Source organism: Tasmannia lanceolata, unplaced genomic scaffold, assembly GCF_043159265.1.
Source record: "Tasmannia lanceolata isolate RefF3 unplaced genomic scaffold, GAP_Taslan_0.1 ptg000020l, whole genome shotgun sequence".
Lineage (NCBI taxonomy): Eukaryota > Viridiplantae > Streptophyta > Magnoliopsida > Canellales > Winteraceae > Tasmannia > Tasmannia lanceolata.
The window spans coordinates 2,753,345-2,778,610 of record NW_027518697.1 but is presented as its reverse complement, the minus strand read 5'-3'; the positions used below and the strand labels follow the sequence as shown (position 1 = coordinate 2,778,610).

The following is a 25,266-nucleotide window of genomic DNA, read 5'->3' as shown; positions in this document are numbered from 1 at the left end:
TGTAAATAGAACTTGCCCATGAAAAAATCTCCGTCAGAATATCTTAAGCCTCTTATCTATAGACGGACGACACCGTAATATAAACCTCCACATAGAGCTAAGAATAATCCTTGGGTGATAATAGTTTGGGAAAGGGCAATTTATGTTGGGGCCCAACAAATGAATGGTTTCGAGTAGGGCTGCAACTCTGGTCGGGTGGGTCGGGTTTTGAAGAACCCAACCCTACTCGAGAAATATCTCAGGTCGAGTTTTTTTTCTGGAAAACCTACGATTACCAAACCCTGCCCTACTCATGATAAATCTCAGGTCGGGTTGGGTTTTTTTTTATATTGACGCAATTTTTTAAGGAAAACTCTTGTTTGGCAAGGCAACTCAACTCATAGGAGTAGAAAAAACTCAAGGATAGCAAACTCTTTAGTGCATTGACTATTAACTGGTCCACAGAGAATAAATTGATGCATTACCAAATGAAAATGATTTTACTCATATGAGATAAACAACAAACTATTTAGTGCATTAACTATTTAGTTGAAACTTGAAACCCTAGAGCTAAAGGGGGAAATAAAAATAAGATGGAAGGACTCCCTGTGATTGCGTGCGTGTGTGAGCTTTACTTTTAAGTTTTCACATTTATAGTAACAAAGTTTTAGAAAAAAAAAAAAATTTATTATAACTTAAGTAACTCGGGTCGGGCCCCTTCAAACCCGGCTCAACCCGAGATTCATGCGGGCTTTTGGATTGTAGACCCGGCTCAACCCGAAACCTGAGAAACATGAACCCAACCCAAGCTATTTTCGTGTTGGTTTACCCGACCCAAGTTGCAGCCCTAGTTTGGAGCTTCAAACAAGATGGGGCCAATGAATTTTCTAAAAAACACATTACATGGCATCAGTGAGTAGGTGTTCATATTTAACGAAAAATAGAGTGGGGTTCACCTTGTTCAAAGATCCAAACCGTACAGCTGTTGGGCCCAAACGTAAATAGAAGGTGCCTCAAAACTCATCTCGATGATCCTAACCTTCTATCCGTAGACACCACATGCAGGGGGGCCGACCTATAATATGTTATAAAAGAGTAGACATTAAATGAAGTCACCGAGTCGGTGTGCATACTTTTTTATTCCAATTTATCAATGCCCTCGAAGTACATTTTCACTACATTTTTTTTACACTACAAAAGGTGACCCGGGGAAGAAAGGGGCAAATATATCATTTCCCAAAACTCCCTATAATACAGTGGGCCCACTAAACTTTCGGTGCACTATGAGTTACAATCTCGGGACCCCGCATTCCTTATCATTCTCAAATCATTTTCCATTGTTAAGTAGAGTACTAGAACTAGATATTAGCCCAGTTGTGTAAAGTGAATGCCCCCTAATATATCTCTCTACACCTTTTGTCCTGTTTTTTTGGTATCTCTCTATCTTTACTTAGTGGGGCTCTACCAAGGAAGTGTAAAAGGGCTATCATATAGACACTAGAGGAGGCTCTAACAAGGAAGAAAAGAAAATTAACTAACCTTTTTGGTGCATTGAGTGATAACATATCGGGGACTCCGCCATACCTTACCATTCTTAAATCAATTCCATCAGTAGAGTACTACAACTAGAAGAAGCCTTCATTTTCCCAGCCCACGTTTATAGAGTGAATGCCCCCATCTATATCTCTCTATCTTACTGAAAGTGTAGTGAGTACCATTAATCAGGAGAATGATATAAAGAGATTGGAGACACAAATGGTAGGGCCCACCAACTTTTTAACATCATAATATGGCCTGATCACCAAACCTACGTTATAGTACTCATTATGGAAATGCCATGGCCAAAAACTCAAGATTTCACAACTGGCATACTCATACTTCTGTGGAAAAGTTATCAAGTTAACCTTTTTCCAAACTACCAACTTGGCAAGCTTTAAAGAAGCTACCAATACACTAAAAGTTTTTGAGGGAAAAATACTAAAATACTCTTTTCCTAAAAAAATACTTAGAACTCTCAAAACCCTAGTTTCCTCTTCTTAACCCAACCCCTTTTTACTCTCTCTCTACTCTCTTATTTCTCTCTAACACTCTCTCCCTGTATACTTATTTTGATCTTGGCCGATAACCAATGGCCTAGAAAATAAGGTCTTGTTCGTTTGAGATTATGACAACTGATTCTGAGCCCTCAAAATTACATTAATTTTGAGTCCAATAATCATATTGGGGGCTAACAATCGGTTGCCACAATCTCAAACGAACAGGGCCTAGGGAACGTTCTACCAATTTAGGGTTATCATATTTTTGTTCCAACCGGCCAAAGTTATAGTCTTGCTATGTTTTTTGCTTATTTTTCTTTGGATAGCCATGGAAACTCTCTACCGCTCGAGCCCTAAAATGAAACCCACTAACGATACACGATAAAGCCGCTACCCTGGAATGCACTACCTTAGTACCCATAGAAAGAAACACCTACTACTCGGGAACTATACACAAGAACAAAGAAAGGGTTTTGAGGTATATGTTTTTAGGAAAAGGGTATATAGTAATTTTATGTGCAAAACTTGATGAGTTAGGTATTCCCACACAAAAAAGCAATGCAACATTTGCTATTGCAATAGATGACTAAATCATTAAAAACATTCCTACAACACCTATCTTGTGTCCACTCCTAACTCATAATGATTTCACAAGATACGGGCATCTCGTGTCCGCTTGTCCCTCTAGCAAAGGGGTTAATGGTTAAAGAGTAATGCTGATGTGTGTATATATATATATATATATATATATATATATATATACACGTTTTTTTCAGAGCGGGATGGGGGAGCTGTCCACGTGGGTGTGAACAGTGAAACCCCCATCCAGCTATATTATAACAGATATGGGAGATCTCACTATTAGATCATCTTGGCCATGGATTATTCACTAATCTTAGATTGATTGTAATTAATCCTAATGAGTATTTATACAGAACACCTAACATAGGATTGGCAATTTGGAAATGGATTTCGGCAAAATTGGCAATCATATCCTCTCAAAGGAATAATATAATAAACGTAAAAAGTGAAAATGGTAGAAAACCTAATCTAACCTAACCACCCCATCTAGCTTCGTTGCCTGATCTACCACCAAGATGATCCAAGGATCCAATCAACAGTGAGATCTCTCACACTCAACACTAAGGATACTATGCTCTAAAATTAGTAAGGAATAATATATTTCCCATAAAGCATTCCATCATTGTTATTCCTAATCAATGTCTTATCCCTTAAAACCATTTCTTGGAAAAATGATACGAAAAAATAAAGTATCTTATCCCTAAAACCATTTCTTGGAAAATGATATGAAAACCAAAAGTATAAAATGCTCCATTCAAACCCCCCATTTAAATAGCTCCATTCTAGCATTCTTTCACCATCACTAACATTCTCTAACATTCTCTTCCCCACACCACCGCCATGGATTCCGACAAACTCAATCCACCCTTCTTGTCATTGCCATCAATAGTAGCACCACCACCATCACCACCATTTTCGGCGGTGCCGGAATATCAACCAAGCAAAGAGCTCGAAAGGGTTCTATCCGATACCGAAACTCCATACTTATATCGACTCCGATCGGCCACTTTGATCGAACTAAAGCTCCTCTTCGGCCTTGCGGCACCCGCCATTATCGTTTACCTTCTAACCTTCCTCATGTCCATGGCTACACAGATCTTCTCCGGCCACCTCGGCAACCTTCAATTCGCTGCGGCCTCCCTAGGCAACACCGGTATCCAAATCTTCGCTTATGGCATCATGGTAAATAACTACTTTTGAATCCAACTGTAAGAAACTCATCGTTCAAATCGCTTCTACCCACTTCTCTGTCTTTTCTCAGAAAATTAAGAGACACGTCAGAGGAGAGTTATCTATTTTTAGTAAAAGTTAAAAAAATATTCTTACCATGTGTGGTTCGGTTCGTATGAACCCGTATTTTTTTCAAAAAGTACCAAACGGCCAGATCCAAAAGAAGATCCAAACCGTCCATTTGTTCAACCTGAATAGGTTGTGCCCCCAAAATAATTTCCATAGGATTATCCAACTCTCCTACAAATAGAGGGACTGCATAGATTGGAGGGTTAATATCATCCTATGGAAATGATTTTTGGGGCACAACCTATTTACATTGTTGCCCAATAAATGGACGGTTTGGATCATCCTAAGGAGTGGATCGCACCGTACTTTCTTTTCTTTTCTTTTTGAAAAATACAGGTTTATATTGCCACACGTCATATAAAATCTCAAGGAGTTTCATGATGTTGCATGATGTGCACTCCCTCTATTGATAGTAGGGTTAGTATTATCCTATGGAAATGATTTTTGGGGCACAGCCTATTTATGTTGTGACCCAATAAATGGACGGAGTGGGTCATACCCTACTTTTTTTTTAAAAAAAAATACAAGATTATACGGCCACACATCATATAAAATCTCGAGATTTTAAGATCTCCCAATCTTCCAATTTCAAATGACTGACCTTTTACTCTTTTGAATTTTGTTTCTTAGCTGGGGATGGGAAGTGCTGTAGAAACCCTGTGCGGCCAAGCATACGGAGCTCGAAAATACAACATGCTTGGAATTTACCTCCAGAGATCTACAATCCTTTTAATCGCCACAGGAATTCCCCTCACAATACTTTACATTTTCTCTAAGCCGATCCTAATCCTCTTCGGCCAATCAACACCAATCGCCACCGCGGCTTCGTATTTCGTATATGGTTTGATCCCCCAAATTTTCGCCTACGCGGCCAATTTCCCTATACAGAAGTTCATGCAAGCTCAGAGCATCATCGCGCCGAGCGCCTATATTTCTATAGCAACTTTGCTTCTTCATATCTTATTGAGTTGGCTCGTGGTTTATAAGATTGGCCTCGGATTGATCGGGGCTTCACTAGTATTGAGCTTGTCGTGGTGGTTCTTTGGTATTGCTCAGTTTGTGTACATCATAAAGAGTGATCGGTGCAAGTATACTTGGACCGGGTTCTCGACGCGGGCATTTTCCGGCATACCGGAATTCTTGAAATTGTCGGCGGCATCCGCGGTAATGTTGTGTCTTGAGGCATGGTATTTTCAGATACTAGTGTTGCTCGCGGGGCTGCTCAAGAATCCTCAGCTGGCCTTGGACTCTCTTTCCATATGGTAGGAAATAGAAATATTTCGAAATATATCTATTCACTTTTCTTATTTGGATGTTCATACTTTATAGCATGTTGAGTAATATATTAGCCTTGAAAAACTAATTCAAAAAATAGTAGAAGAAAGTGAGAACTGCCATTAATTGATACAGTTTAATTGGGTCCCATGCAGCTTGGCCTTCACTGGTTGGGTTTTCATGGTCTCAGTTGGATTCAATGCAGCTGCAAGGTGATTTATATTTCTCCACGCCTCTTTCTGTTTTGTTTAAATTTAAGAAATCATCAGTAGATTAGATATATTTTTGAGGTACTATATTTGCACTACATGTTTTGATAATGACACAAACTCACCTTGTCTTTTCCTTTCGAATTAGCTTTTGACAGGTGGTTAAACAATAAAAGAGAAGGTGAGGTTGTGTCATTATCAAAATATGGTAGTGCAAATATCAATATCCACCTATAAATGATCATATATCAAAATTTAGATGAGCCATTTACTTCAAGAATCACATTGAGCTTACTTGCCTTTACTCCAATTCTATTTGATGCTTTAGCTTAATCAGGCAAAAAATTGCGGTTGCCTGTAGCTTTCCCATGCAATTATACTTGTTTCTGTTGTTAATTGGTTTGCTTTGATTGAGCTACAGTGTGAGAGTCAGCAATGAGTTGGGAGCTGGAAATCCAAAGTCCGCGGCATTCTCTGTGATTGTAGTGAATTTGAGCTCTTTGATCATTGCCTTAATAGCAGCGATCATTGTCCTCTCAAACCGCCATCTCATTAGTTATGTGTTTACTAAAGGAGATACCGTTGCCAATGCGGTGTCTGAACTTTGCCCTTTGCTTGGTCTCACCCTCGTTCTAAATGGTGTTCAACCTGTTTTATCTGGTGAGGATTTACACCCTACCAAGTTCTTCTAATTGAAGGTTTACAGGTAAATTGATCAACATACACAATATTTTTTACAAATTGCAGATGTGTAGATGTATATATTTGATATATAATGCAAATATCAGTGCAATAGTACTATTTACAAAACAGCTGCAACATTTACTTCTCCATAGAATGCTACATTTTTTTATAACAAGGCTGCAAAATATATTATCTAGGGATTTGCCAGCGTCCATGGCAGAAGGCATTTTGAAGATGGTCTGTCGCATGTCAGGGCAGCCACCTCGTGAATGATGACAAAATTGTCTGCTGAAAAGTGAGCCAATGTGGCTGCCTGACATGCGACAAACCATCTGCGAAATGCCTTTTGCAATGGACGCTAGAAAATCCCTATTATCTAGACTAAAGCTTGATTAATCATGTCATTTCCCTTTAAAGTATCTTTTTTTCGAGAAATTACATGGTGGCCGCCTTTATATGTAAAGGGCGGAAAGAGAAAATATCAACCACCTTGGTTATTTATCCAAGGGAAAAGTCAAAAAAGGGGGCTCATGTTGGATAAAAAATCAAGGGATCAAAAATCAAGGGGGAGGGTTTTTTCTCTCTCTCTCTCCCCTTGTTGGTGGACGGTCCACCACCATATAAAAACTCCTTTTTTTATACCTATCCCTATATAAGTCAGTGCCCTAAAAATGGGGGGCCATAGGATGACCATAGCCTTTCAATTTTTTTACGGAAAATGTAGGAAAACTCAACAAATTAAAGGGTTGGGATCATTCTGTGGTTGTAATATACACTCCTTTCTTTATTTTGAACACTTTTATTGCCTATTACAGCACCTTGGCGGTTGTAATAACTAGTGAAAGAAGTTGAAAATGACACTGCTGTATCTATTAAAAAGGATTTGCTAGCCCATGGGAAGCCATTTGGCAGCTGGTTTTTGCACGTGAGAACAGCCACATATGTTGACTTTTTGGCAGATTTTTGTCTTATTCTTTTAATTCACTTGAGGTGGCTGTTCTATAATGCAAATGCGAGCCGCGAAATTGCCTAGCAAATCTCAAAAATGTAGACATTTTATGTCTACTTCTGTTTGGAAATTATTGTTTTCTTTACATAGAATTTTTATTAAAAAGAAGTTGAAAATGATGCGTACATCTATCATAACAAGGTGGTTTCTATCTTTTAAATCATGATTTTCTTGAATTTTATTAAAAAGAACAATTTATCATAATTAATATGGGTAAATCAAAGTAATTGATAGGATTAGCTACGTTGTTTGGACAATTTTATCTTGAATAAATCCTAGAGAATTAGCAACCACGTATAGTATGCCCTCTCCATTGGGCTCTTCTTTACGTAAGCAGAGGATGGCAAGCTTATCCAAGGATAAAACAAACCCCAGTTTGGTATTCGAATGGAGAACATCCGCATTGTATTCTAGCAATGCTTTGTGGATTTGTATTTGTCCCTTATCACCCTTGATGTAACGATAAGGAGCTATTTGAAATATGGCTCGAACAACCTTTTTCACTTAAAGATATCAATGGAAGTTTCTAATCATATTTTCTTTCTCTTTTTTTAAGGTGTTGCTGTTGGTTGTGGGTGGCAAAAATTTGTTGCATATGTGAATGTGGGATGTTATTATGTGATCGGCGTCCCATTGGGTGTTCTGCTCGGCTTTAAATTTGATTTCGGGGCGAAGGTATCTTACTTTTCTTTTATTTTTTTCATCTTTTTATTTAATAGTATGATATTTTGCATGTTTTTATTGCTATTTACACATGTACCAGTCGGAATTAAACCCACATTATATTAAATAAATTATTATTGGCAAATGATATAGGCACAACCATTTTTTGATAATAGGTGCAAACTCAACTTTTTTTTTTTTTTGATGGGCAAGCTGGGGTTTAACGGGAACCCCTGCCGGTTTATTAGATATAGAAAAGATGATACATTAAGAATGAAAACCATCCTTAACTCGGAACAAGCGAGAAGGGGAACCAAGGCTCTTCAAATATGAGCGTCAAGCACTAAGCCTAAGAGAACAAAATGATCAATACTTCTGAATTACATGATCAACTAATTTTGAAGGGGTGTGATGGGTCTTAGGAACTTCCTGCCAATTTGATTCTCCAAGTTCTGGGGTCTCCTCTTCACCGTTATCCTCATGTTCAACTTGAATCAGGTGGACTTGAATGAGGTCTTCCGCCCAAGATACATTCTTTTTTGGAGAGACTCTGGGGCCTTTTATGCATGAGGGAATCTCTTCAGGGTCGGAGTATTCCTCTGATCCAGTATCTTCTTTACTCTCTTCATCTATCTATCTGTCTATCCATCCGATCATCATTGACAGAGATGGTGGGAGTGGGGGAATGTCCTGTGAGACTTTGGAATGTGTTGAACACTGGGTTTTCTGATTGGCTTTGAGGGGATTCACTAGTGTCCTCTACCTCCTCCAGTACGGAATATGGGTTATACAGTTTGGGCCCAGAAACTTGTTCGGTGCTTTGAAAGGGGCTGGTCAAAGATTGAGCTTCTTCATTTTCTTTCATATTCGGCTCTCCCCCTTTGGCTCGCCATTCCTGTTTCATTTTTTTTGGTTGAATGTCGACATTTTTGGGGCAGGTTGCGTTTGTGTGACCAAACTCAACTTATTCCATATGCTATGACCAACTGTCAAAGGCTCCTCACAGAGGGAATTGTAACATCTGGTTAAGCATATAGGACAATGTGAGTTTGCACCTATTATGAAAACATGGTTGTGCCTATATCATTTCCTTTGTTTTAATATTTTAACATTAAACGCGAGAACACTATTAAAAATGAGGGGTGTATCTATCAATCAATGGGAAGTAATTTCCGCTGAGACTCCTAATAACATATAGTACAAAGGGAGCAATATGTAACTTCTTCCTTGTTAAGTTTCATATCTACTTAGAAGTCTTTAAAAAATTAGCAATTATGATGAAGTAGCTGATATGAATTTGTGTACATGGACAGGGAATATGGTCGGGGATGATTGCAGGTACAGTGATGCAGACGATAATTCTTCTCTGTGTTACTATTAGAACTGACTGGAACAAAGATGTAATCGTTACTTAACGATGCTAAGTACCTTTGGCTCTGTTCATTTGAGATTATGCTAACCATTTGTGAGTCCAAAAGAGATTATCGGGTTCAAAATTAAACACAAATTTGAGTCTGATTATTGGTCTTTGAGTCACAATCGGTGGGCATAATCTTAAACGAACAGGACATTAATTTGATCTGAGAGCTCCGAGATAGCTATGGTTGGGCGTCTTTGCATGTGACACTCGGATGATTTAGACAATATGAGTTTGACGTGGCCCACCTATGTCATGCTAGCATGATCCGACCATTCATTTGGCAATTTCCATGGCAGACTTTCAACAGATAATTATAGCTTGTAAGATCATGGCCGATTTCCATGGTTTGATCAGGGTGTTTTTTTAACTATGGTGTGTAAGTGTTAAGTATATCCAGAAAGAGTCACTACGGCATTCTTGTGTCCCTCCTCATGTGGAGGTGAGACCCACTTATTTTGTTTATTAACATTCCTGGCCCATGCTATGCATGAGCGTAAGATGGTAGGCCTAACCCCCCTCCAAACATGAGATATAAGTTGGTGGGCACCAATTGATGAATGGGTTTGGTCAGAAATGTTGGGTGCCGCCCAATCAAAACTTAAGGTGTAAAATGGTAAGCCCTACACATGCTATATATGCTTAGTATAAAATGGTAGGCCCTACACATGCTATATATGCATAGTACAAATGGTAGGCCCTACACATGATATATATGCATAGTATAAAATGGTAAGCCCCATCCCGGCCATCAAAACATGAGGTGAAATTTTTTTGTGGAAAATAATATTCCATGGAAAAATCCAAGGTCTAATAGGTTTGCGGTTTTTATTGAAGATAGGAAAATATTAGATATTGGAACAAAATTTCAATGTTGAATGAGTTTAGAAAAATATTTGAAATTTTATTCTATGTGGAACAGTTTCATTAAATATTCCAATGAAAATTAATATAGAAAAAGTTTTCCAGTACAATTTTTTCATGCAGAGAAAAGGAATGTCAATGGAAAATTTCAGGTTTAGTATACTGTAGATTTGCTCTACATGGTGTTTCTTCTTCTTCTTTTTTGTTTGGGGGGCGGGCGGCGGGGTTGCTTTATTGATCGATTTGCATACAGAGGGAAAATAATGTGATTTTCCATTAATTCAGGTGTTGTTGAATTTAAACAAGCACATCACTTGATCTAGGGGAATGTATCATTGGCTACAGTTGCACTGATTGAACTGTAAGCCTGATTTACATTCTACAAGAATCAAGTTCAGCATCTTTTTGTTTTATTTTAATAACTGGTATTTTTAAGGATCAAATCTTTCAAATTTAAGTATATGAATGGATAAAGATTTCATATATCTATTGACAACCATGCTGTTTGATTTGGATTTTAGGTAGAGGAAGCCCAGAAAAGGTTGGAGAAATGGAATCTGGGGAAAGTACCACCTTCTCTTCAAATCAAAGAATGAAGAAAGAAATTGATAATAGAAATGCATACCGGCCACTACTATGCTTATGTGTTGGAAAAATAATTTTGAAGATCCAAGCCTCCACTAGGACACTTCCATTTGTCACTGTGTTGCTACCTTCATGGGCATGAAGGATTTTTCGACACATGGAAGAATATAGGAAGGATGTGGAATATGTTGACATTTTTATATTCATCCAGACTTCAATAATTTTGTGTGTTTGTGCACCAGAGGAAACTATTTATTTATGTATGGTGAGAAGTCGTTTACAAATATACTCATATTTTTCCTTTATCTCATTTTAAGAAGTATGGGAATATTTAGGATAAAGCAGAGCACAATGGGAAGGTGGATGCTAAGGATGTTCTATGTGATTGTTGATTGAAACTTTCTCTACACCACAACCCTCCAACATATAAATTTAAGCTACTAAACAAGAAACCATGCAAAGCTTAAGCGGTTAGAGTTGGTGTTATTTAATCATTTATACTTCAACACTCCCCCTCATGCGTGGCCCATTTCTTGACCTGTTGGGTTTTGAACATACCATGTGGAACAACCATTACTCCAAAAGCTTAAGCCATCAGAGTTATGGCCTGTTTGTTTTAGGCCCTGTTCGTTTAAGATTACTGCAATCGATTGTGAGTGGCAAACTAATCATTGGACTCAAAATTCTGTTTAATTTTAAGTCCGATAATTGGTTTGGCACTTACAATCGGTTGGCATAATCTTAAACAAACAGGGCCTTAGATCGGTTGTCATGATCTAAAACAACAGGGCCTTAGTGTTATTTAATCATTTATACTTCAACAAAGAGAGGGCAGAGGAAAGGAAAGATGGAAGAGCTCATCATTTTTAAGTCAAGAGCCTTGAATTAAAATTGTAACTTCATTTTTGTTGATTTTAAAAAAAAAATCAAAATGGGCAAAACAAACATTGTAAAATTGTCATCAAATGAAACATATTATAAATTAAAATTTTCTTTATTTTCTAGGAATATTGCAATCCTACTGTTTATTTTTTCTTGGAATATTATTTTCTATGAAAAAAAGTTTTTCCATAATTTTTCCCTACACCTAAAAAACCCTTTCAAGACCAATGTTCTGCTCACTAGAACTCTTCCCAAATAATAATATTTTTTACCAATTTCTTTGGAAGATTTTATTTTAACTCCAGTGGGAAACGAGTTTTTCCGGGAGAGGAAAGAAAATGTTTCCCAGGAATCTGAAGTGGCATTAGGAAAATAAATCTAGGGAATTTGTGCATGAAAAGGTTTCCCTGGACTGTTCACTTGCACAGGAAAAGGTTTACAGGAAAACTGTTTGCCCTTCTTTTTGCGCTAGTTTTCCCGGGAAACGAAATCCGAATGTTTTTGGTCGGAAATGAAATCCCTAAAGGGCGGGGATAAGGGGGATAGGCTTTTCCATATAATTTTTTGACTTATTGTAAAAATTTCACATGTGTAATTCTATTTTTCTGGGAAAGCAAGTGAACACCATAATTACGTCTTGTCAAGGTCTTGTTAAGGAAAACAAATGTTGTTTTCCAAGGATTTGCTTTCTCGGGAACGCAAGTGAACAGAGCCATAAGGGGAAAATATGAGAAAAAAAAATAAAATCTAACGTACGTAACTAACGTCGATCACCGTAGATCTAAACAATAAGATCGATGTTTGGTTCAAAAATATATTTTTTTTTACCAATTTCGTAGGAAGATTTTAACCCTAGATCGAAACAACCGAGTAGGGGAAAAAAATTTAATGTGCATATGTCGTCGATCACCACCTTACGGTAGGTCCCACGTACAATCTGGATACACGATCATACAGCCGCGTATAAATATTTTTTATAGAAATGAACCAAATTTAGTTCATAGCAACATTCAATGAATCTCAAACATTATTTATAATATCTTTCCCACCCTTCTTTCCTCATTATCTGTTTCTTTTCCGTCTCCTTTATAATTATCTCATCACTCCCCCAATCGCCCTCCTCTCTCCCGTGACTATCTAGGGTTAGGGTTTCTTAGATCCTCTGATTTGACAGGACTAGGGTTTCTATCATCTCTCGCCTCTTATCTTTCTATATTTCTAGGGTTAGGCTTACCCTCGGTTTATCATTCCTCGTCTTTCTTTTCTAAGGCTAGGCTGTCTTCTTCTTTCCAGGGTTTTCCGATCTAAGGTTAGGGTTTCTTTCGCTTTCTAGGGTTTTCGGATCTAAGGTTAGGATTTCCTTCTCTTTCTAGGGTTTTCGGATCTAAGGTTAGAGTTTTCTCATCTTTCTAGGGTTTTCGATACTCTATTCTCTCGTTTTCTAAGTTAGGGTTTTGCGAAGATGATGCAACCTTCAGCCGGCGTTGTTCCTCCTGCCTCCATGGATCAACAGCACCATCAGTACCAGCAACAACAAAACCAGTGGATGATGATGCCGCCACAGCAGAATCAGGCTCCGCCGGTTTGGAACCCTAACCAGCAAGCTCCACAACCTCAGCCACAGCCGCAGTATTCGTCTGCTCAGCCGCAGCCTGCGAGTGCCGATGAGATCCGAACGCTTTGGATCGGGGACTTGCAGTATTGGATGGAAGAGAACTATATCAGTAACTGTTTCGCTCAATCCGGAGAGGTAAATTGTTTTATCTCTTGTATTGTTTTATAATATTTCCTTTTGATTCTGTTCCTTCTCTCTGTTGGATCTGCTGATATCATTTTATTCTCCAAATAGTTGGCATCTTAAACTATTAAAAGGATCTGACTGACAGATGTACTACCAAATTGTTCGAAAGATATATAAGTATAAAATTTCACAGAGGATTGGTAACTGGCTGTTCTATCTTATTTATGTTTGATTTTTTGTTCCTTCTTTGTCAGGTCTCTTTCAATGTTTTCTTGTTTTTATTGTAATGGTATGATTGACAGCTGTAATAGAAAATGTTCAATGAAAGGATAGGTAAAAAAATTTAGATCCTTTAAGTCAGATGGAACTGAAGCCAAAAATGGATACAACAACATCCAATAAAATATCTGTACAAATCTGTCAGAAATTTTCTATTCTTTACATTCATTTCTAATGAATACGGGAGAAATATCCAATGGCGAATGAGCAAAGACCCGTGTTTCAAAATGCAGACGCGGGCCAACACGCAGTCGAAGAAAATCCTTGTTGACTCGTCACGCACAGACAAGTACTCGGTTGCTGCGGCTGAGTACTCAGGTTGATGCGTTCATAACTCTGTAGTCAAAGGAGTTTTTATTGACTTTGTAGGGCAAAACACAGATTGAGGCCAAGGGTAAAGGGGAGTCGACTCGAAGGAGTCCACAATGACGCGGGGAAGTTTTAAACTATGGCGAAGACGGTGCATCATCCAAAACTCAGGGGGGATTCAGCTCATGGAAGGACTTAAAACATTCTGATTGGAAAGGGCTGTTGTCTTAACATGATCATTTCCACCTCTTTCATTTCGTCTCTCTTCTCAGAGGGACTTAAAATATTCCCCTAAGTCTAGTCTGATCTTTTAACGGCAGACTGAACTTTTTTAATGCTTTTTTGGTGGGCAGGCGTCCTATCCAGGATTAAGCATGTGTAGTCTAGGCAGTGTTTCAAAATGCGGACGCGGGTCAAAAAGCGGACAAAGAAAATCCTAGTCGACTTGGCACAATGCGACTGAGTACTTGGTTGATGTTGTTATAACTCGGGAGAGTCAGAGTCTTTATCAACCTTGTAGGACAAAACCTGAAACACGACGGCAAAACGGGGAATGCAGCCAAGGTAAAAGGGACTCGACTTGGGGAGTCCACAATGACGCGGGGAGTTTTATAACTATGAGGCTAGGGAGGAAGTGTTCACGACTGCCTCTCTCTCTCAGGGTTTCCTTTTGCCATGTTCAGCATGCCCCTTGATAAAGGATGAAGTATCTAGAATTTTCTAACTGCTTAGGATTGCATCTCCTGTTTGGTTTGAAGGAACTATCTTCTATTTTATGTTTCCTTGATTTTCATTTTTCTATTTATCGGTAATTGCTCGTATTATATGTTTCATTTCACATAACTTATATTAATACACACACATGCACTGGCACCCTTCTTTGTCCTTTACGCTATAAATGGTGGTAGGGAATATTTTTCTATGTGGGAGAGCACTTGGAGGGCAACATTTGTTCTTTTCCATTTTAAAAAAACATTTTCAATAGAATTTCTTCTATGTGGGAGATCACCTGGAGGGTTACATTAGTTCTTTTCCATTGTTAAAAACATTTTCACTAAAATTTTTGTTTAGCTGCATTTTTTGTTTTAGGGAAATTGCTCTCTCTCTCTCTCTCTCTCTCTCTCTCTCTCTCTCTCTCTCTCTCTCTCTCTCTCTCTCTCTCTCACACACACACACACACACACACATTTTCTTTGTGTTGGTTTGTGTTTGAGGAAAATGTTGCAATTACATGGGAGAAAAGGTAAGTGGAGGAGGCAGTGAAAAGAGAAATTTCTGCAAAGCAAAACTTCAAGAAATCTGGAATAAACAACAGAAGTCAAGCAAAAACCCAATTGTGGTGGTTTTATCAAAAGGAGAAGAAGAAAGATACAAGGAGGATATTTTTTTGAGAAGCTGGAAATGAAGTGCCTTGAAGAGAAGGTGAGGACATCTCCAAAGAGAGTAAATATGAACTAATTTATTCAGAGATGATAAATGAAAAAGGCACTAGAACAAACCAAATTGGGATGATTTAAAGTAATCAGAAGGAGAAGAGCGATACGAGGAAGGAAGATATCGTTTGAGAAACTACAAAGGAGGATATCTTTTGAGAAGCTGGAATTGAAGTTCCTTGAAGAGAAGATGAGTACGTCTCCTAAGAGAGTAATTATGGACTTATTTATTCAGAGATGATTAATTAAAAGAGCACAAGTACAAACTAAATTGGGTGATTTGGTTTTGTGAATAAACTTGCTTACATGATGTCTATTGATAATAACTTAAACACATGCTGGATATATTAAAATTAATTTATCTTGTGATATACTTCTATGTGTACTATGGCTTGCAAGATACTTCAGTTTTTTTTTTTTTTACTTCAGCATGATCTTGGCACTTGTGTCCATGTTGTGTCAGAAATGAGTCACTCAGGATTAAAATTCAAAAAAGACCCAGTTCCCAAGTTGGATCTTGTTTTTAAAACCTTGGTTTTGGCAACATTTTGTATGTTGTGCTTTTATATCTGTCTCTTAAAGTTTTAACATCCACTGTAAATCCAGGTAGAAATATATCATTTTTTTTGTCCAAGTTTATGTTGATTACTGTTATTTTGTAGGCTATAGTTGATTGCCAGTTGAGTTTAATCCACCTCTTCTTTTTTTAAAAGTTTAATCTACCCTATACATTTATTTATTTATTTTATATATTAAATCATAGGTACCCTAGATTTGAAGTTTTCTTGTAATGCTATGGTGTGCTCTTGATTCCATGCAAATAATCATTTGTATTTGCAGGTTGTTTCGGTGAAGGTAATCCGCAATAAGCAGACCGGACAATCCGAAGGATATGGTTTTATTGAGTTTGCAAATCGTGCTGCTGCAGAAAGAACTCTACAGACATATAACGGCACAGTGATGCCTAATGTGGAGCAACCTTTCAGGCTTAATTGGGCATCTTTTGGTGCTGGTGAGAAGCGCACAGATGATGGTGCTGACTTTCCAATATTTGTTGGAGATTTGGCTTCTGATGTTACAGATTACATGTTGCAAGAGACGTTCAGGGGCCACTATTCCACTGTTAAGGGTGCAAAGGTTGTTACTGATAGGACTACCGGACGCTCAAAGGGCTATGGGTTTGTTCGGTTTGGAGACGAAAGTGAACAATTGCGTGCCATGACTGAAATGAATGGAATGTACTGTTCTACAAGGCAGATGCGGATTGGACCGGCTACTACCAAGAAGAATGTCAGTACTCAACAACAACAATATCCTGCAAAAGGTGTGCATAGTCACGCGCAATATTATTAGTTAGTTTTATTGTGGTTATGATAAATTTTTTTAATGGGATGTTAATTAGAGCATTTTGCAGGGAAACTTTGCCATTTAGTTGTTTATTGATGCTAAAATTCTGAAAGCGATGTTCCTCTTGTTTGTTTATATCATTTGATATCTTGAATGGGATCATATGGAGTATTCATCTGAATGTTATGTTTGATATTGCTAGAGGCTGAATCCACTAAACGTTATTCTTAGCTTGTTTTTCTTCCGGGTTATGAAGATAAGGGGCAGTTTGTTGCTTCGATAGATGTGCAGTCATTTCCTTCCTAGCACTTTCCTTTGTGAAATTTGGCAGGTCTAATGCTATACTAAGTTTCAAACACTTATAAAAATTCACGTTGTCTCGAAGCAGGATGCCCAGAGGCTCTCTTCATTTAGGGGGGGCCCGGAACCGATTTCGGCTGAAATGCATATCCCCTTTGTGCGTGGCCTCGTTTAGGTCAGTTTTCCTGTTTATGTCATAATTCTGACCTTAATTTCTCATTTCGGTGGCATTTGAATGCTACATTCTCGAATTACTCTTTCCAGTTTCTTTTATTTAAAGAGCTGTCAGTCAAGAACTCAAGTTACATTTCATTCACTGTTTTTTTTTTCTTTCTTAAATCGGGCTGAAGAATCACTGCTTTAGTTCTTTGTACATTAGTTCCTTTGCACCATTTTATTATAGTACTGAATATGAGACTTTCTTTTTCCGGTTGTGGTCCTATGTTTAATTTTTTAATTCATGTTTCCAGCTTTAATTCAAGTGGGGCTTTCCTTGGAGTTATTGAGTAGCAATTCTTACTGCTCAAGACTCCAAATGCCGGATACTGCAATCTGCAGTCATGTTTCCGTTGCATGCATGTGGTATTCTTTTGTTCTTAGGTTAGGCTTCTTGTGGAATTTCAAGCTTTGTTAGTCTCCTTCATTATCTTTTACCAATTCCAGTTTCTTTCTTTTTTTCTCACATGCACAATTCCTTCCTACAATTTTCTCAAGTGATCTATGTATTTTTTTTAAAAGCCTTTAGTGCATTTTTTGATTTCTGTTATTGAATTTAATCTTTTTCTATATCAGACATCATCTACTTTGCCTCTCTGTGTGGTTTCAGTCAAGAGTGTCAGTAAGTCTGAATGCAGACTGTCTTGTCTGACATAATTCTATATATGCTGGAATTGTAAACATTAAGAAGATCAGAATCAGCGTGTTGTGTTTTTTTTCGTTGACTAACATGCAGAATGGCCTCTGAATTCTAGACCGCATTGACCATTTAATACTCGCTTAGATCTTTAAAGTGCCAATAAGGAGGGAATCCATTTTTTGCGTTGGAATGATGATCATCAAGTGTTTTAGCCTCCATCTTGTCATCATGGATCCCGTAATAAGTTGTGGTTATTAAGAGTATCATTATCTTAAAAAGGTAAAATAGCTCATACCCATTGTTGGCTTTGTAAGGGAAGACATCATTCTATCATCTACGTTTGGTATGGAAGGAAGGAGACATTGTAATTTTGGGAATGGGAATATAAAGGGGGAGAGTTCAGTTGCCCAACTATACTGTTATGCTGATATCAATTTCGACATGCTTGGAACCATACTTTTTATTCAATAATTATTCGAGGAAATTGTATCTCTCTCTATCTCTTTCTCTCTCTGGTGCTATGAGTTTATTTTTTGGGAACACAATTCTCATAGGCATACAGCCAGTTGCCAAGCTGTTTTAAATTTTGATTTTAATTTCGGTTTTGGTTTTGGTGGGAAGTTTCGGTTTCGGTTGGAAATTTTAACGGAAGTTCTGTAAATCACGGAAATATATGGAAACATACGCAGATTATAGAACATCGGAAACTTTAGGAAATGCTAGAATGAGCACAAATACAGACATTGAAACCATCACATAAGACAGTCATTAATAATGGTTTAATAACATCAAACATACGCAGATTATAGAACATCGTGATGAAACTTTAGGAAATGCTAGAATAAGCTCAAATACAGACATTGAAGCCATCACATAAGGCAGTCATTATTAATGGTTTAATAACATCAAACACCTAGTAACATGCATTGTCACACATGTCTAATTATTCCGTACATGTCACATTTCACGTGTAATTCATATATTTATTTATTTATATATAAGTAATGTATCATATTTCACATGCAATTTATGTAAGGGAAATGTTATCAGCACTGCTGTATTTTGATGAGGGCACTCCTCACTTTATTCAAAATACGGTATGGCCCGCACCATAGGATGATCCAAACCGTCCATTATTTGGGCCACAGTCTAAATAGGTTGTGCCCCAAAAATTATTTCCATAGGTTGATCCTAACCCTCCGATCTATAGAGGGTTAGGATCAACCCTCTAACATTCAGATAGGATCCCCCCCACCACACACACACACACACACACGCCCCCTCGCCAAAAAAAAAATGTCCACAAGGAAAACAGACAGTAATCTGAGAAGCTATGCCACCTCATTTTCGTAGGCTACTAAATGAGTATCGCAGTCCACACCTGCCCTAGCCAGTTCGTCGGCAAAGGTATTCGTGGATCTCCGCTTGTGGATGAATTGCGGCCTGATTACTCTCGCCAAATCACGGATTTTGTCGATCTTGCCAGCTAACCGCCAGGGTCCACAGCATCTATTTTTAGCCCAAGCGATGGTGTTTGATGAATCACTTTCAACAGTTAGTGGACATAAAATTTTCTTTCCATACCACCGAAGCCCAAACAGGAGTGAGGTCACCTCAGCTTCATTCGCATCACATACACCGGCAGGGCTCGAATATGTCATAATGATATTACCGCAATGATCCCTAATTGCACCCCCAACCCCAGCCCTTCTTGGGTTTCCAACAGAATTACCATCGAAGTTGAGTCTGAGCCACCTCTCAGGCGGTGGAGACCAGCAAGGATTAAGTTTGGGATGTGCAGTTTGTTCATGTATCACTGTCGTCCAATTGTTTAAAATAGCCCCAGTAGAGTATGGTAGCCCCCGCCCCGCACCACGAATCCAAGCTATGAGGGACAATTTGACGTCGAGCAGTTTATGGAGACTCAATCTGTCCTTCCCATCGAATATTTGGTTGTTACGTTCCGACCATATGTTCCAGGTGATAGCAAATGGTATCGCCAGCCATAATGATTCACCTAAACTGCCATGAAATGCTCCCTTCCAATTTAAAATAACTTTCACAATCCTATTCGATAGCACCCAATCTATATCAAAGAATTTGAATATCCCCATCCATATCTGGAAAGAGAAAGGACATAAAAGGAATAAATGATCCAGGGATTCCAATGCATCATTTCCTACACAAAAATGCATTGACTTGCCATTTGAAAACCACGCGCTTGCAACCGTTCGCAGACTTCAAACCAATGACCCTCTTAGCTGGGGTTTTTAAGTATTCATCTTATTTTTGCCTATTTCTTTTATGATATATGGTGTTGAGCAACTTGCCATAGGGAAATGGAGTTTGCTGTTAGGTGTTTGACAAAAATACTACTCGGAACATGGAATGAGCACCTATGAATCAAAAGAGGAATTGACGGAAATCAGTCCCCAGATCATTGCACTGCAACTGCTTTTTATTGTGTTTTATTATACTAATTCTCATTCAAGTTCTTGCTGATATGTTTTGGTGTTCCAAAATTAAGGGTCTTCACAGCAATTCCTTGGAACTGTTCTATGTAGAAACCATCAAGTGACAGTCGAAGGCTTAAGAGATTTTGCGTAGATGTTATCAAGCAACATCTAAGTTCTTGCTTAGATGTTATCATACAGCTGACATGGATTTATGTACAAAAATATATTATGTACTAGATGTCTAGAAAGTTACTTCTTTTACTACATCTAAGCATGCATTTAACAATTGTAAATATATTATGTACAACTGTGGCAACATCTATTGACCATTGATATTAATCGGTTTGTATCTAGGAAGCTCATAATAACACCTGTTCTGTTGCAAAACACCTCTTGCGGTACTCATTTGGAATTGTAGCATCCAATCAAAAATTCTAAAATTAACAGTGGAGGTATGTGGAACATGAGGGGTGTAATTTCTGAAGCACTGTAAGAATTTGCTCTTTTGATGTTTAATCATGAATTGAGGATTTTCATTGTTAAGGTGTGTGGAACATGAGGGTTGTAATTGCTGAGCATTGGAAGAATTTTCCTTTCCTTGTTTAATGATGAATTGAGGATTACATTGTAAAGGTGTGCAGGAATTGAAATGAGGAAATTGAAACAGGTATCTGCATTTGGTCCTTCACAAGCAGAATTATGTGGAGTTGGTTGCGTCTTTCCTCTTCTCAATAATGCTTTTTCTGTTTAAATGTGAAATGAAATTTCTTCTTCGTTATTGGAATCATTCATTTTAGTATGGCATTTCCAACATTATGAATTTTAGTATGTAAGCATTTCCCAAACCTTCTTTTTTTGTTATCATACAGCTGACATGGATTTATGTACTTGCATTAAAATATACCTTTATTCGGACCTGCCATTTTAGGAAGGCTTTGATACGTTATTGATTTGTGTATATGGGCCAACATAGTAATAAATTAATAATAAATGTCTGGGAGGAAAATTGGCTATAAATAAATAAGATCTCCAATTGTATCTGCTGTGTTGAGTTTTTAATATGGTGTTTACACCTTCATGCGTGTAATGGGTGAGGCAGAACGTGCGGCGTGGAAATCTTTTATTTTTTACTTCCTATTTTCGTCATTTTATTTATAATTTTTTTTGGGGCGTCAAAACTTATCTATTTAGCTTTATTTTGGTTTTTTTAGAAAGGTTTTTCGTTTGACTATCTAAAGAGCCCAAGATTACGCGATTTGGACTTGATTTGGCTGAGTTATAGGCATTTTACGGATATGGTATAGGTATATCACGGGAGTACTATTTTAGGAATATTTTAGTCACGTTTCTACTTTTCATTTATGTTGCTTTAGTTAGAAGATTTAGAATAATGGTTAGGCAAGTATTTAGGGTTTCTATTTATTTGTTTTGGCTATCTATATACTGTAATGATATGAGGAAAGAAAGATAGATTGAATAAAGTTTATTTTTGGGATATCACTTGTGAAGAGAGCATTGGCTCTTTCATGTGGGTAAGGAGCTTGACTCCTTTCACGTGTTATATGGGAGTTTTTCTCCAAAGCGTGGCATGAGTTTTCATCCCCCACGAGATTATTTTAGTTGCTTCTTGTGTTGATCTTTATTTTGGTGTTGCCGCTCGACGCTCTCTGCATGAGTTGGTATCAGAGCTAAGGATGACGCCGCAGCGCCGTACATGACGTTTGGAGGAGATCGCCACCCCTCCGAGATCTCTACCTAATCTAGCTGCGGAGAACGAAAAACTCCAATGACAAGTGAAGACTTTCATACTTAGTTAGCACTACTCGAAGCCCCGCATCCATGAGAAGACACTCGTGGATCTGAGAGTGCCTTCGAGGGACCTTTTCATGGCTAAGCGTCGTGTAAGGGATCAAAAAATAAGGGGGGGAATGAAGAATAGAAGATTGATGTAGATTTGGAGGATAATGGCCTAAACTCAAGATCGAGTTTTCTTCAAGCAGGGGTGAATGATGCAGAATGTGCGGCGTGGATCAAATCTTTTATTTTTTTTATCTCCTATTTTCTTCATTTTATTTATAGTATTTTTTGGGGCGTCAAAACTCGTCTACTTAGCTCAATTTTGTTATTTTTAGAAAGGTTTTTCGATTACCTATCTAAAGAGCCCAAGATTACGCGATTTTGACTTAATTTGGCTAAGTTATAGGCATTTTAGGGATATGGTATTAGTATATTACGGAATTTACGGGATTACTATTTTAGGAATATTTTAGTCATGTTTCTACTTTTTATTTATGTTGCTTTAGTTAGAAGATTGAGAATAATGGTTAGGCAAGTATTTATGGTTTCTATTTATTTGTTTTGGCTATCTATATAATGTAATGATATGAGGAAAGAAAGATTGAATAAAATTTATTTTTGGGATATCACTTGTGAAGAGAGCATTGGCTCTTTCACGTGGGTGAAGGTGCTTAGCTCCTTTCACGTGTTATATTGGAGTTTTTCTCCAAACCATGGAATGGGTTTTCATCCCCCAGATAATTTTAGTTGCTTCTTGTGTTGATCTTTATCTTGGTGTTGCCGTTCCACGCTCCCTGCATCCATGGGGATGCTGCCCTTGATATTTGATCAATCGACACCCTAATTTTTCTGAGGCTGTCATTGGGTCAAATATCAAAGGTGGCACCTATGTTAATCTTTCTTCTTTACTCTCTGCTGCTACTTTTTTTGTTTTTTTGGGCTGTATATATTCATTTTATTCTTCTTACCTGTTTCTAACATCTTGTTTAGGGTTGCACCATTCTTTTTTATTTATATATTCTCTTTCATCTGTATTGTTGTTTGCAGCTTCTTACCAGACTAATCAACCAACTCAGTCCGAGAACGATCCAAATAATACAACTGTGGGTACTTTGTTCTGTTTTAGATTTGAAATCATTTATTTGCCGCATGTTTTTTTAAAATAACATCTTTGAGTGCAGATATTTGTCGGTGGTTTGGATTCGAATGTTACAGAAGACCATTTGAGACAAATTTTTAGCCAATTTGGGGAACTGGTTCATGTTAAGATACCGGTAGGAAAACGCTGTGGGTTTGTTCAATTTGCTAATAGGTAAGCAAATTCACCAACAATAGAACTGTCTTCATGCTGCCAATTCCCAGTGTTGACTCTTTCTGTATATGTCGTTCTTCAGGGCTTGTGCGGAGGAGGCTTTACTGATGTTGAATGGAACACAGTTGGGGGGACAAAACATTCGACTTTCATGGGGCCGTAGTCCTTCGAACAAACAGGTGTGTTGAGCTCTACCTAGTATGTATGTAACTCATATTTTTCTCATGTTTCTAATGTTCTTGAATTTACATCGGTGAAACTGACAATTTTACAGGATCCGTCTACTGGATGGGTTCAGCCGCAGCCAGATCCAAACCAGTGGAATGGTGGGGGTTATTATGGTTATGGCCAGGGTTATGAGGCCTATGGATATGCCCCCCCTGCTCCTCCTCAAGATCCTAACATGTATAGCTATGGAACATATCCTGGATATGGGAACTATCAGCAACCACAACAGGTAAGGGCAATACCAATACTAGCAATCCTTTTTTGTGTGTGCTTACTTTTTCCATATGAAGTTTATTCATCGACTGAACTACAATATGTCGCTCATGGTTGTCTTTTACTGTGATGCTCTGTACTCTTTCCAGACCACATCATATCTTTCTTCACATTTTGATGTGATCTCTGGATAAGTGCTGATAAGTTCCGTTGCTTTACACCCAGTCCGTCTTATAATGCAAGTTCTCATATTCATCGGTGACATTTTATATTAATTGCATGCATAACAACATAGGTATCAAAGGCTATGCTAAGTTGGTATTATACTATTATGTCAGACTTTACCTTACTAGTTGACACTGGAATAAGTAATCACCTCGGGGTGGGGAACAGCTCAATCCAGAGGCACTCTTGCTTTGATATCAAAAAAAAAAAAAGGTGGCCCAGTGCACAAGGCTCTTGCCATTGTGGGGTCTGGGGACGCTAGATGTGCGTAGCTTTACCCCTGCTTTGCAGAGAGGCTGTTTCCGAGTCACGGAAAGACTGAATTACCATAGGGGTACTTGGGGTCAGTTGACTGTAGATTGCCACGGGTTTGAGTCACAGAAAGCCTGAATTACCATAGGGGTACTTGGGGTCAGTTGACTGTAGATTGAAAATCCTCACTTTAGCATTTTTTTTTTTGAATGATCTCACTTTGTAGCATACTGTGGGGTGCCTTCATTGAAATGGAATACATATTGTGGTACACACTCCTTGTGGAGGTGATCTACCAGTTCGGAGATGTGTTTTGGTGATGCTCATCTTGGGTAATCTCATTGACTAATCGAAAAGTTTCTGCTTCCATCGAAAAGTTTCTGCTTCCATCCTGGATAAGTTTTATTTTTATTTTTTTTGGAAAGGGAAAATGTCTCTGTAGTGCCAAATTTCTTTGGAATTCCATCAATCCCATTGGGTTTAAAGCCAAGTTACCTCCCTTGGTGCTCCGCAGCAAATGGAATCCATGGACTCTTGATCACCTAAACAGTCATGTTAATAATAACTCATTAGCCTTTTTTCTGTGCTGGTATCGAGAGCTATCTTAACATGTATGTACTTTCATGAGTAGAGCCTTGCTCTTGTTTTTGTTCCCTCGTAGCATGTGCATTTTTGCCCTTGTTGGAGTAAATAATAACAAACCTCTGCAATTGTTTTTCGTGCAGTGATCTTTGCTGTCTTGGCCTTTTGGGAGCGGAGGAATGAGAGATGCCATTAGAGAGATGAGATGGTGACTTTGGTCACCCACAAGCTTTTCTGTATTTATCGGGTCATGTTAACTATTTTACATCTGCTTGTCCAGCTCTTGAGGTTTATTTTAACTTTTTCGGTTTTTGCTTACTATGAAGGATTATGCTCGACAGATGAGGGGGAGTCAGTTTGGTGGCTGAACTTTCATTTGCCACTGTGTTTTAAATTAAAAGACATAAAAACTGTCTAAATTGAGTTTCGTATAGAGATTTGAATTATTGTAA

General features: G+C 38.0%; 2 protein-coding genes across 8 annotated transcripts; both read left to right on the top strand.

Annotated features, from left to right (window-relative positions):
• The first annotated feature begins 3,288 nt into the window (after positions 1-3,288).
• LOC143854437 (protein DETOXIFICATION 40-like) lies at positions 3,289-10,912 on the top strand. Of its 3 annotated transcripts, none has more exons than XM_077364417.1 (7): positions 3,298-3,779; positions 4,527-5,158; positions 5,327-5,383; positions 5,802-6,040; positions 7,630-7,748; positions 9,050-9,074; positions 10,539-10,912. In XM_077364417.1, the coding sequence occupies exons 1-7, from the start codon at positions 3,438-3,440 to the stop codon at positions 10,742-10,744; spliced, it is 1,620 nt and encodes a 539-aa protein (XP_077220532.1). In that variant the 5' UTR covers positions 3,298-3,437; the 3' UTR covers positions 10,745-10,912. The 3 variants fall into 3 exon arrangements, with proteins under 3 accessions (XP_077220534.1, XP_077220532.1, XP_077220533.1); XM_077364418.1 differs by having other exon boundaries at positions 9,050-9,136; XM_077364419.1 differs by lacking the exons at positions 9,050-9,074; positions 10,539-10,912 and having other exon boundaries at positions 3,289-3,779; positions 5,802-6,086.
• A 1,603-nt stretch (positions 10,913-12,515) lies between these two features.
• On the top strand, positions 12,516-25,266 carry LOC143854118 (polyadenylate-binding protein RBP45-like). Of its 5 annotated transcripts, none has more exons than XM_077363907.1 (7): positions 12,521-13,234; positions 16,087-16,570; positions 23,050-23,105; positions 23,184-23,314; positions 23,397-23,493; positions 23,613-23,771; positions 24,958-25,266. In XM_077363907.1, the coding sequence occupies exons 1-7, from the start codon at positions 12,947-12,949 to the stop codon at positions 24,958-24,960; spliced, it is 1,218 nt and encodes a 405-aa protein (XP_077220022.1). In that variant the 5' UTR covers positions 12,521-12,946; the 3' UTR covers positions 24,961-25,266. The 5 variants fall into 5 exon arrangements, 3 of the variants coding, with proteins under 3 accessions (XP_077220023.1, XP_077220022.1, XP_077220021.1); XM_077363906.1 differs by having other exon boundaries at positions 12,527-13,234; positions 23,589-23,771; XR_013237376.1 differs by lacking the exons at positions 23,397-23,493; positions 23,613-23,771; positions 24,958-25,266 and adding an exon at positions 16,982-17,068 and having other exon boundaries at positions 12,516-13,234; positions 23,184-23,266.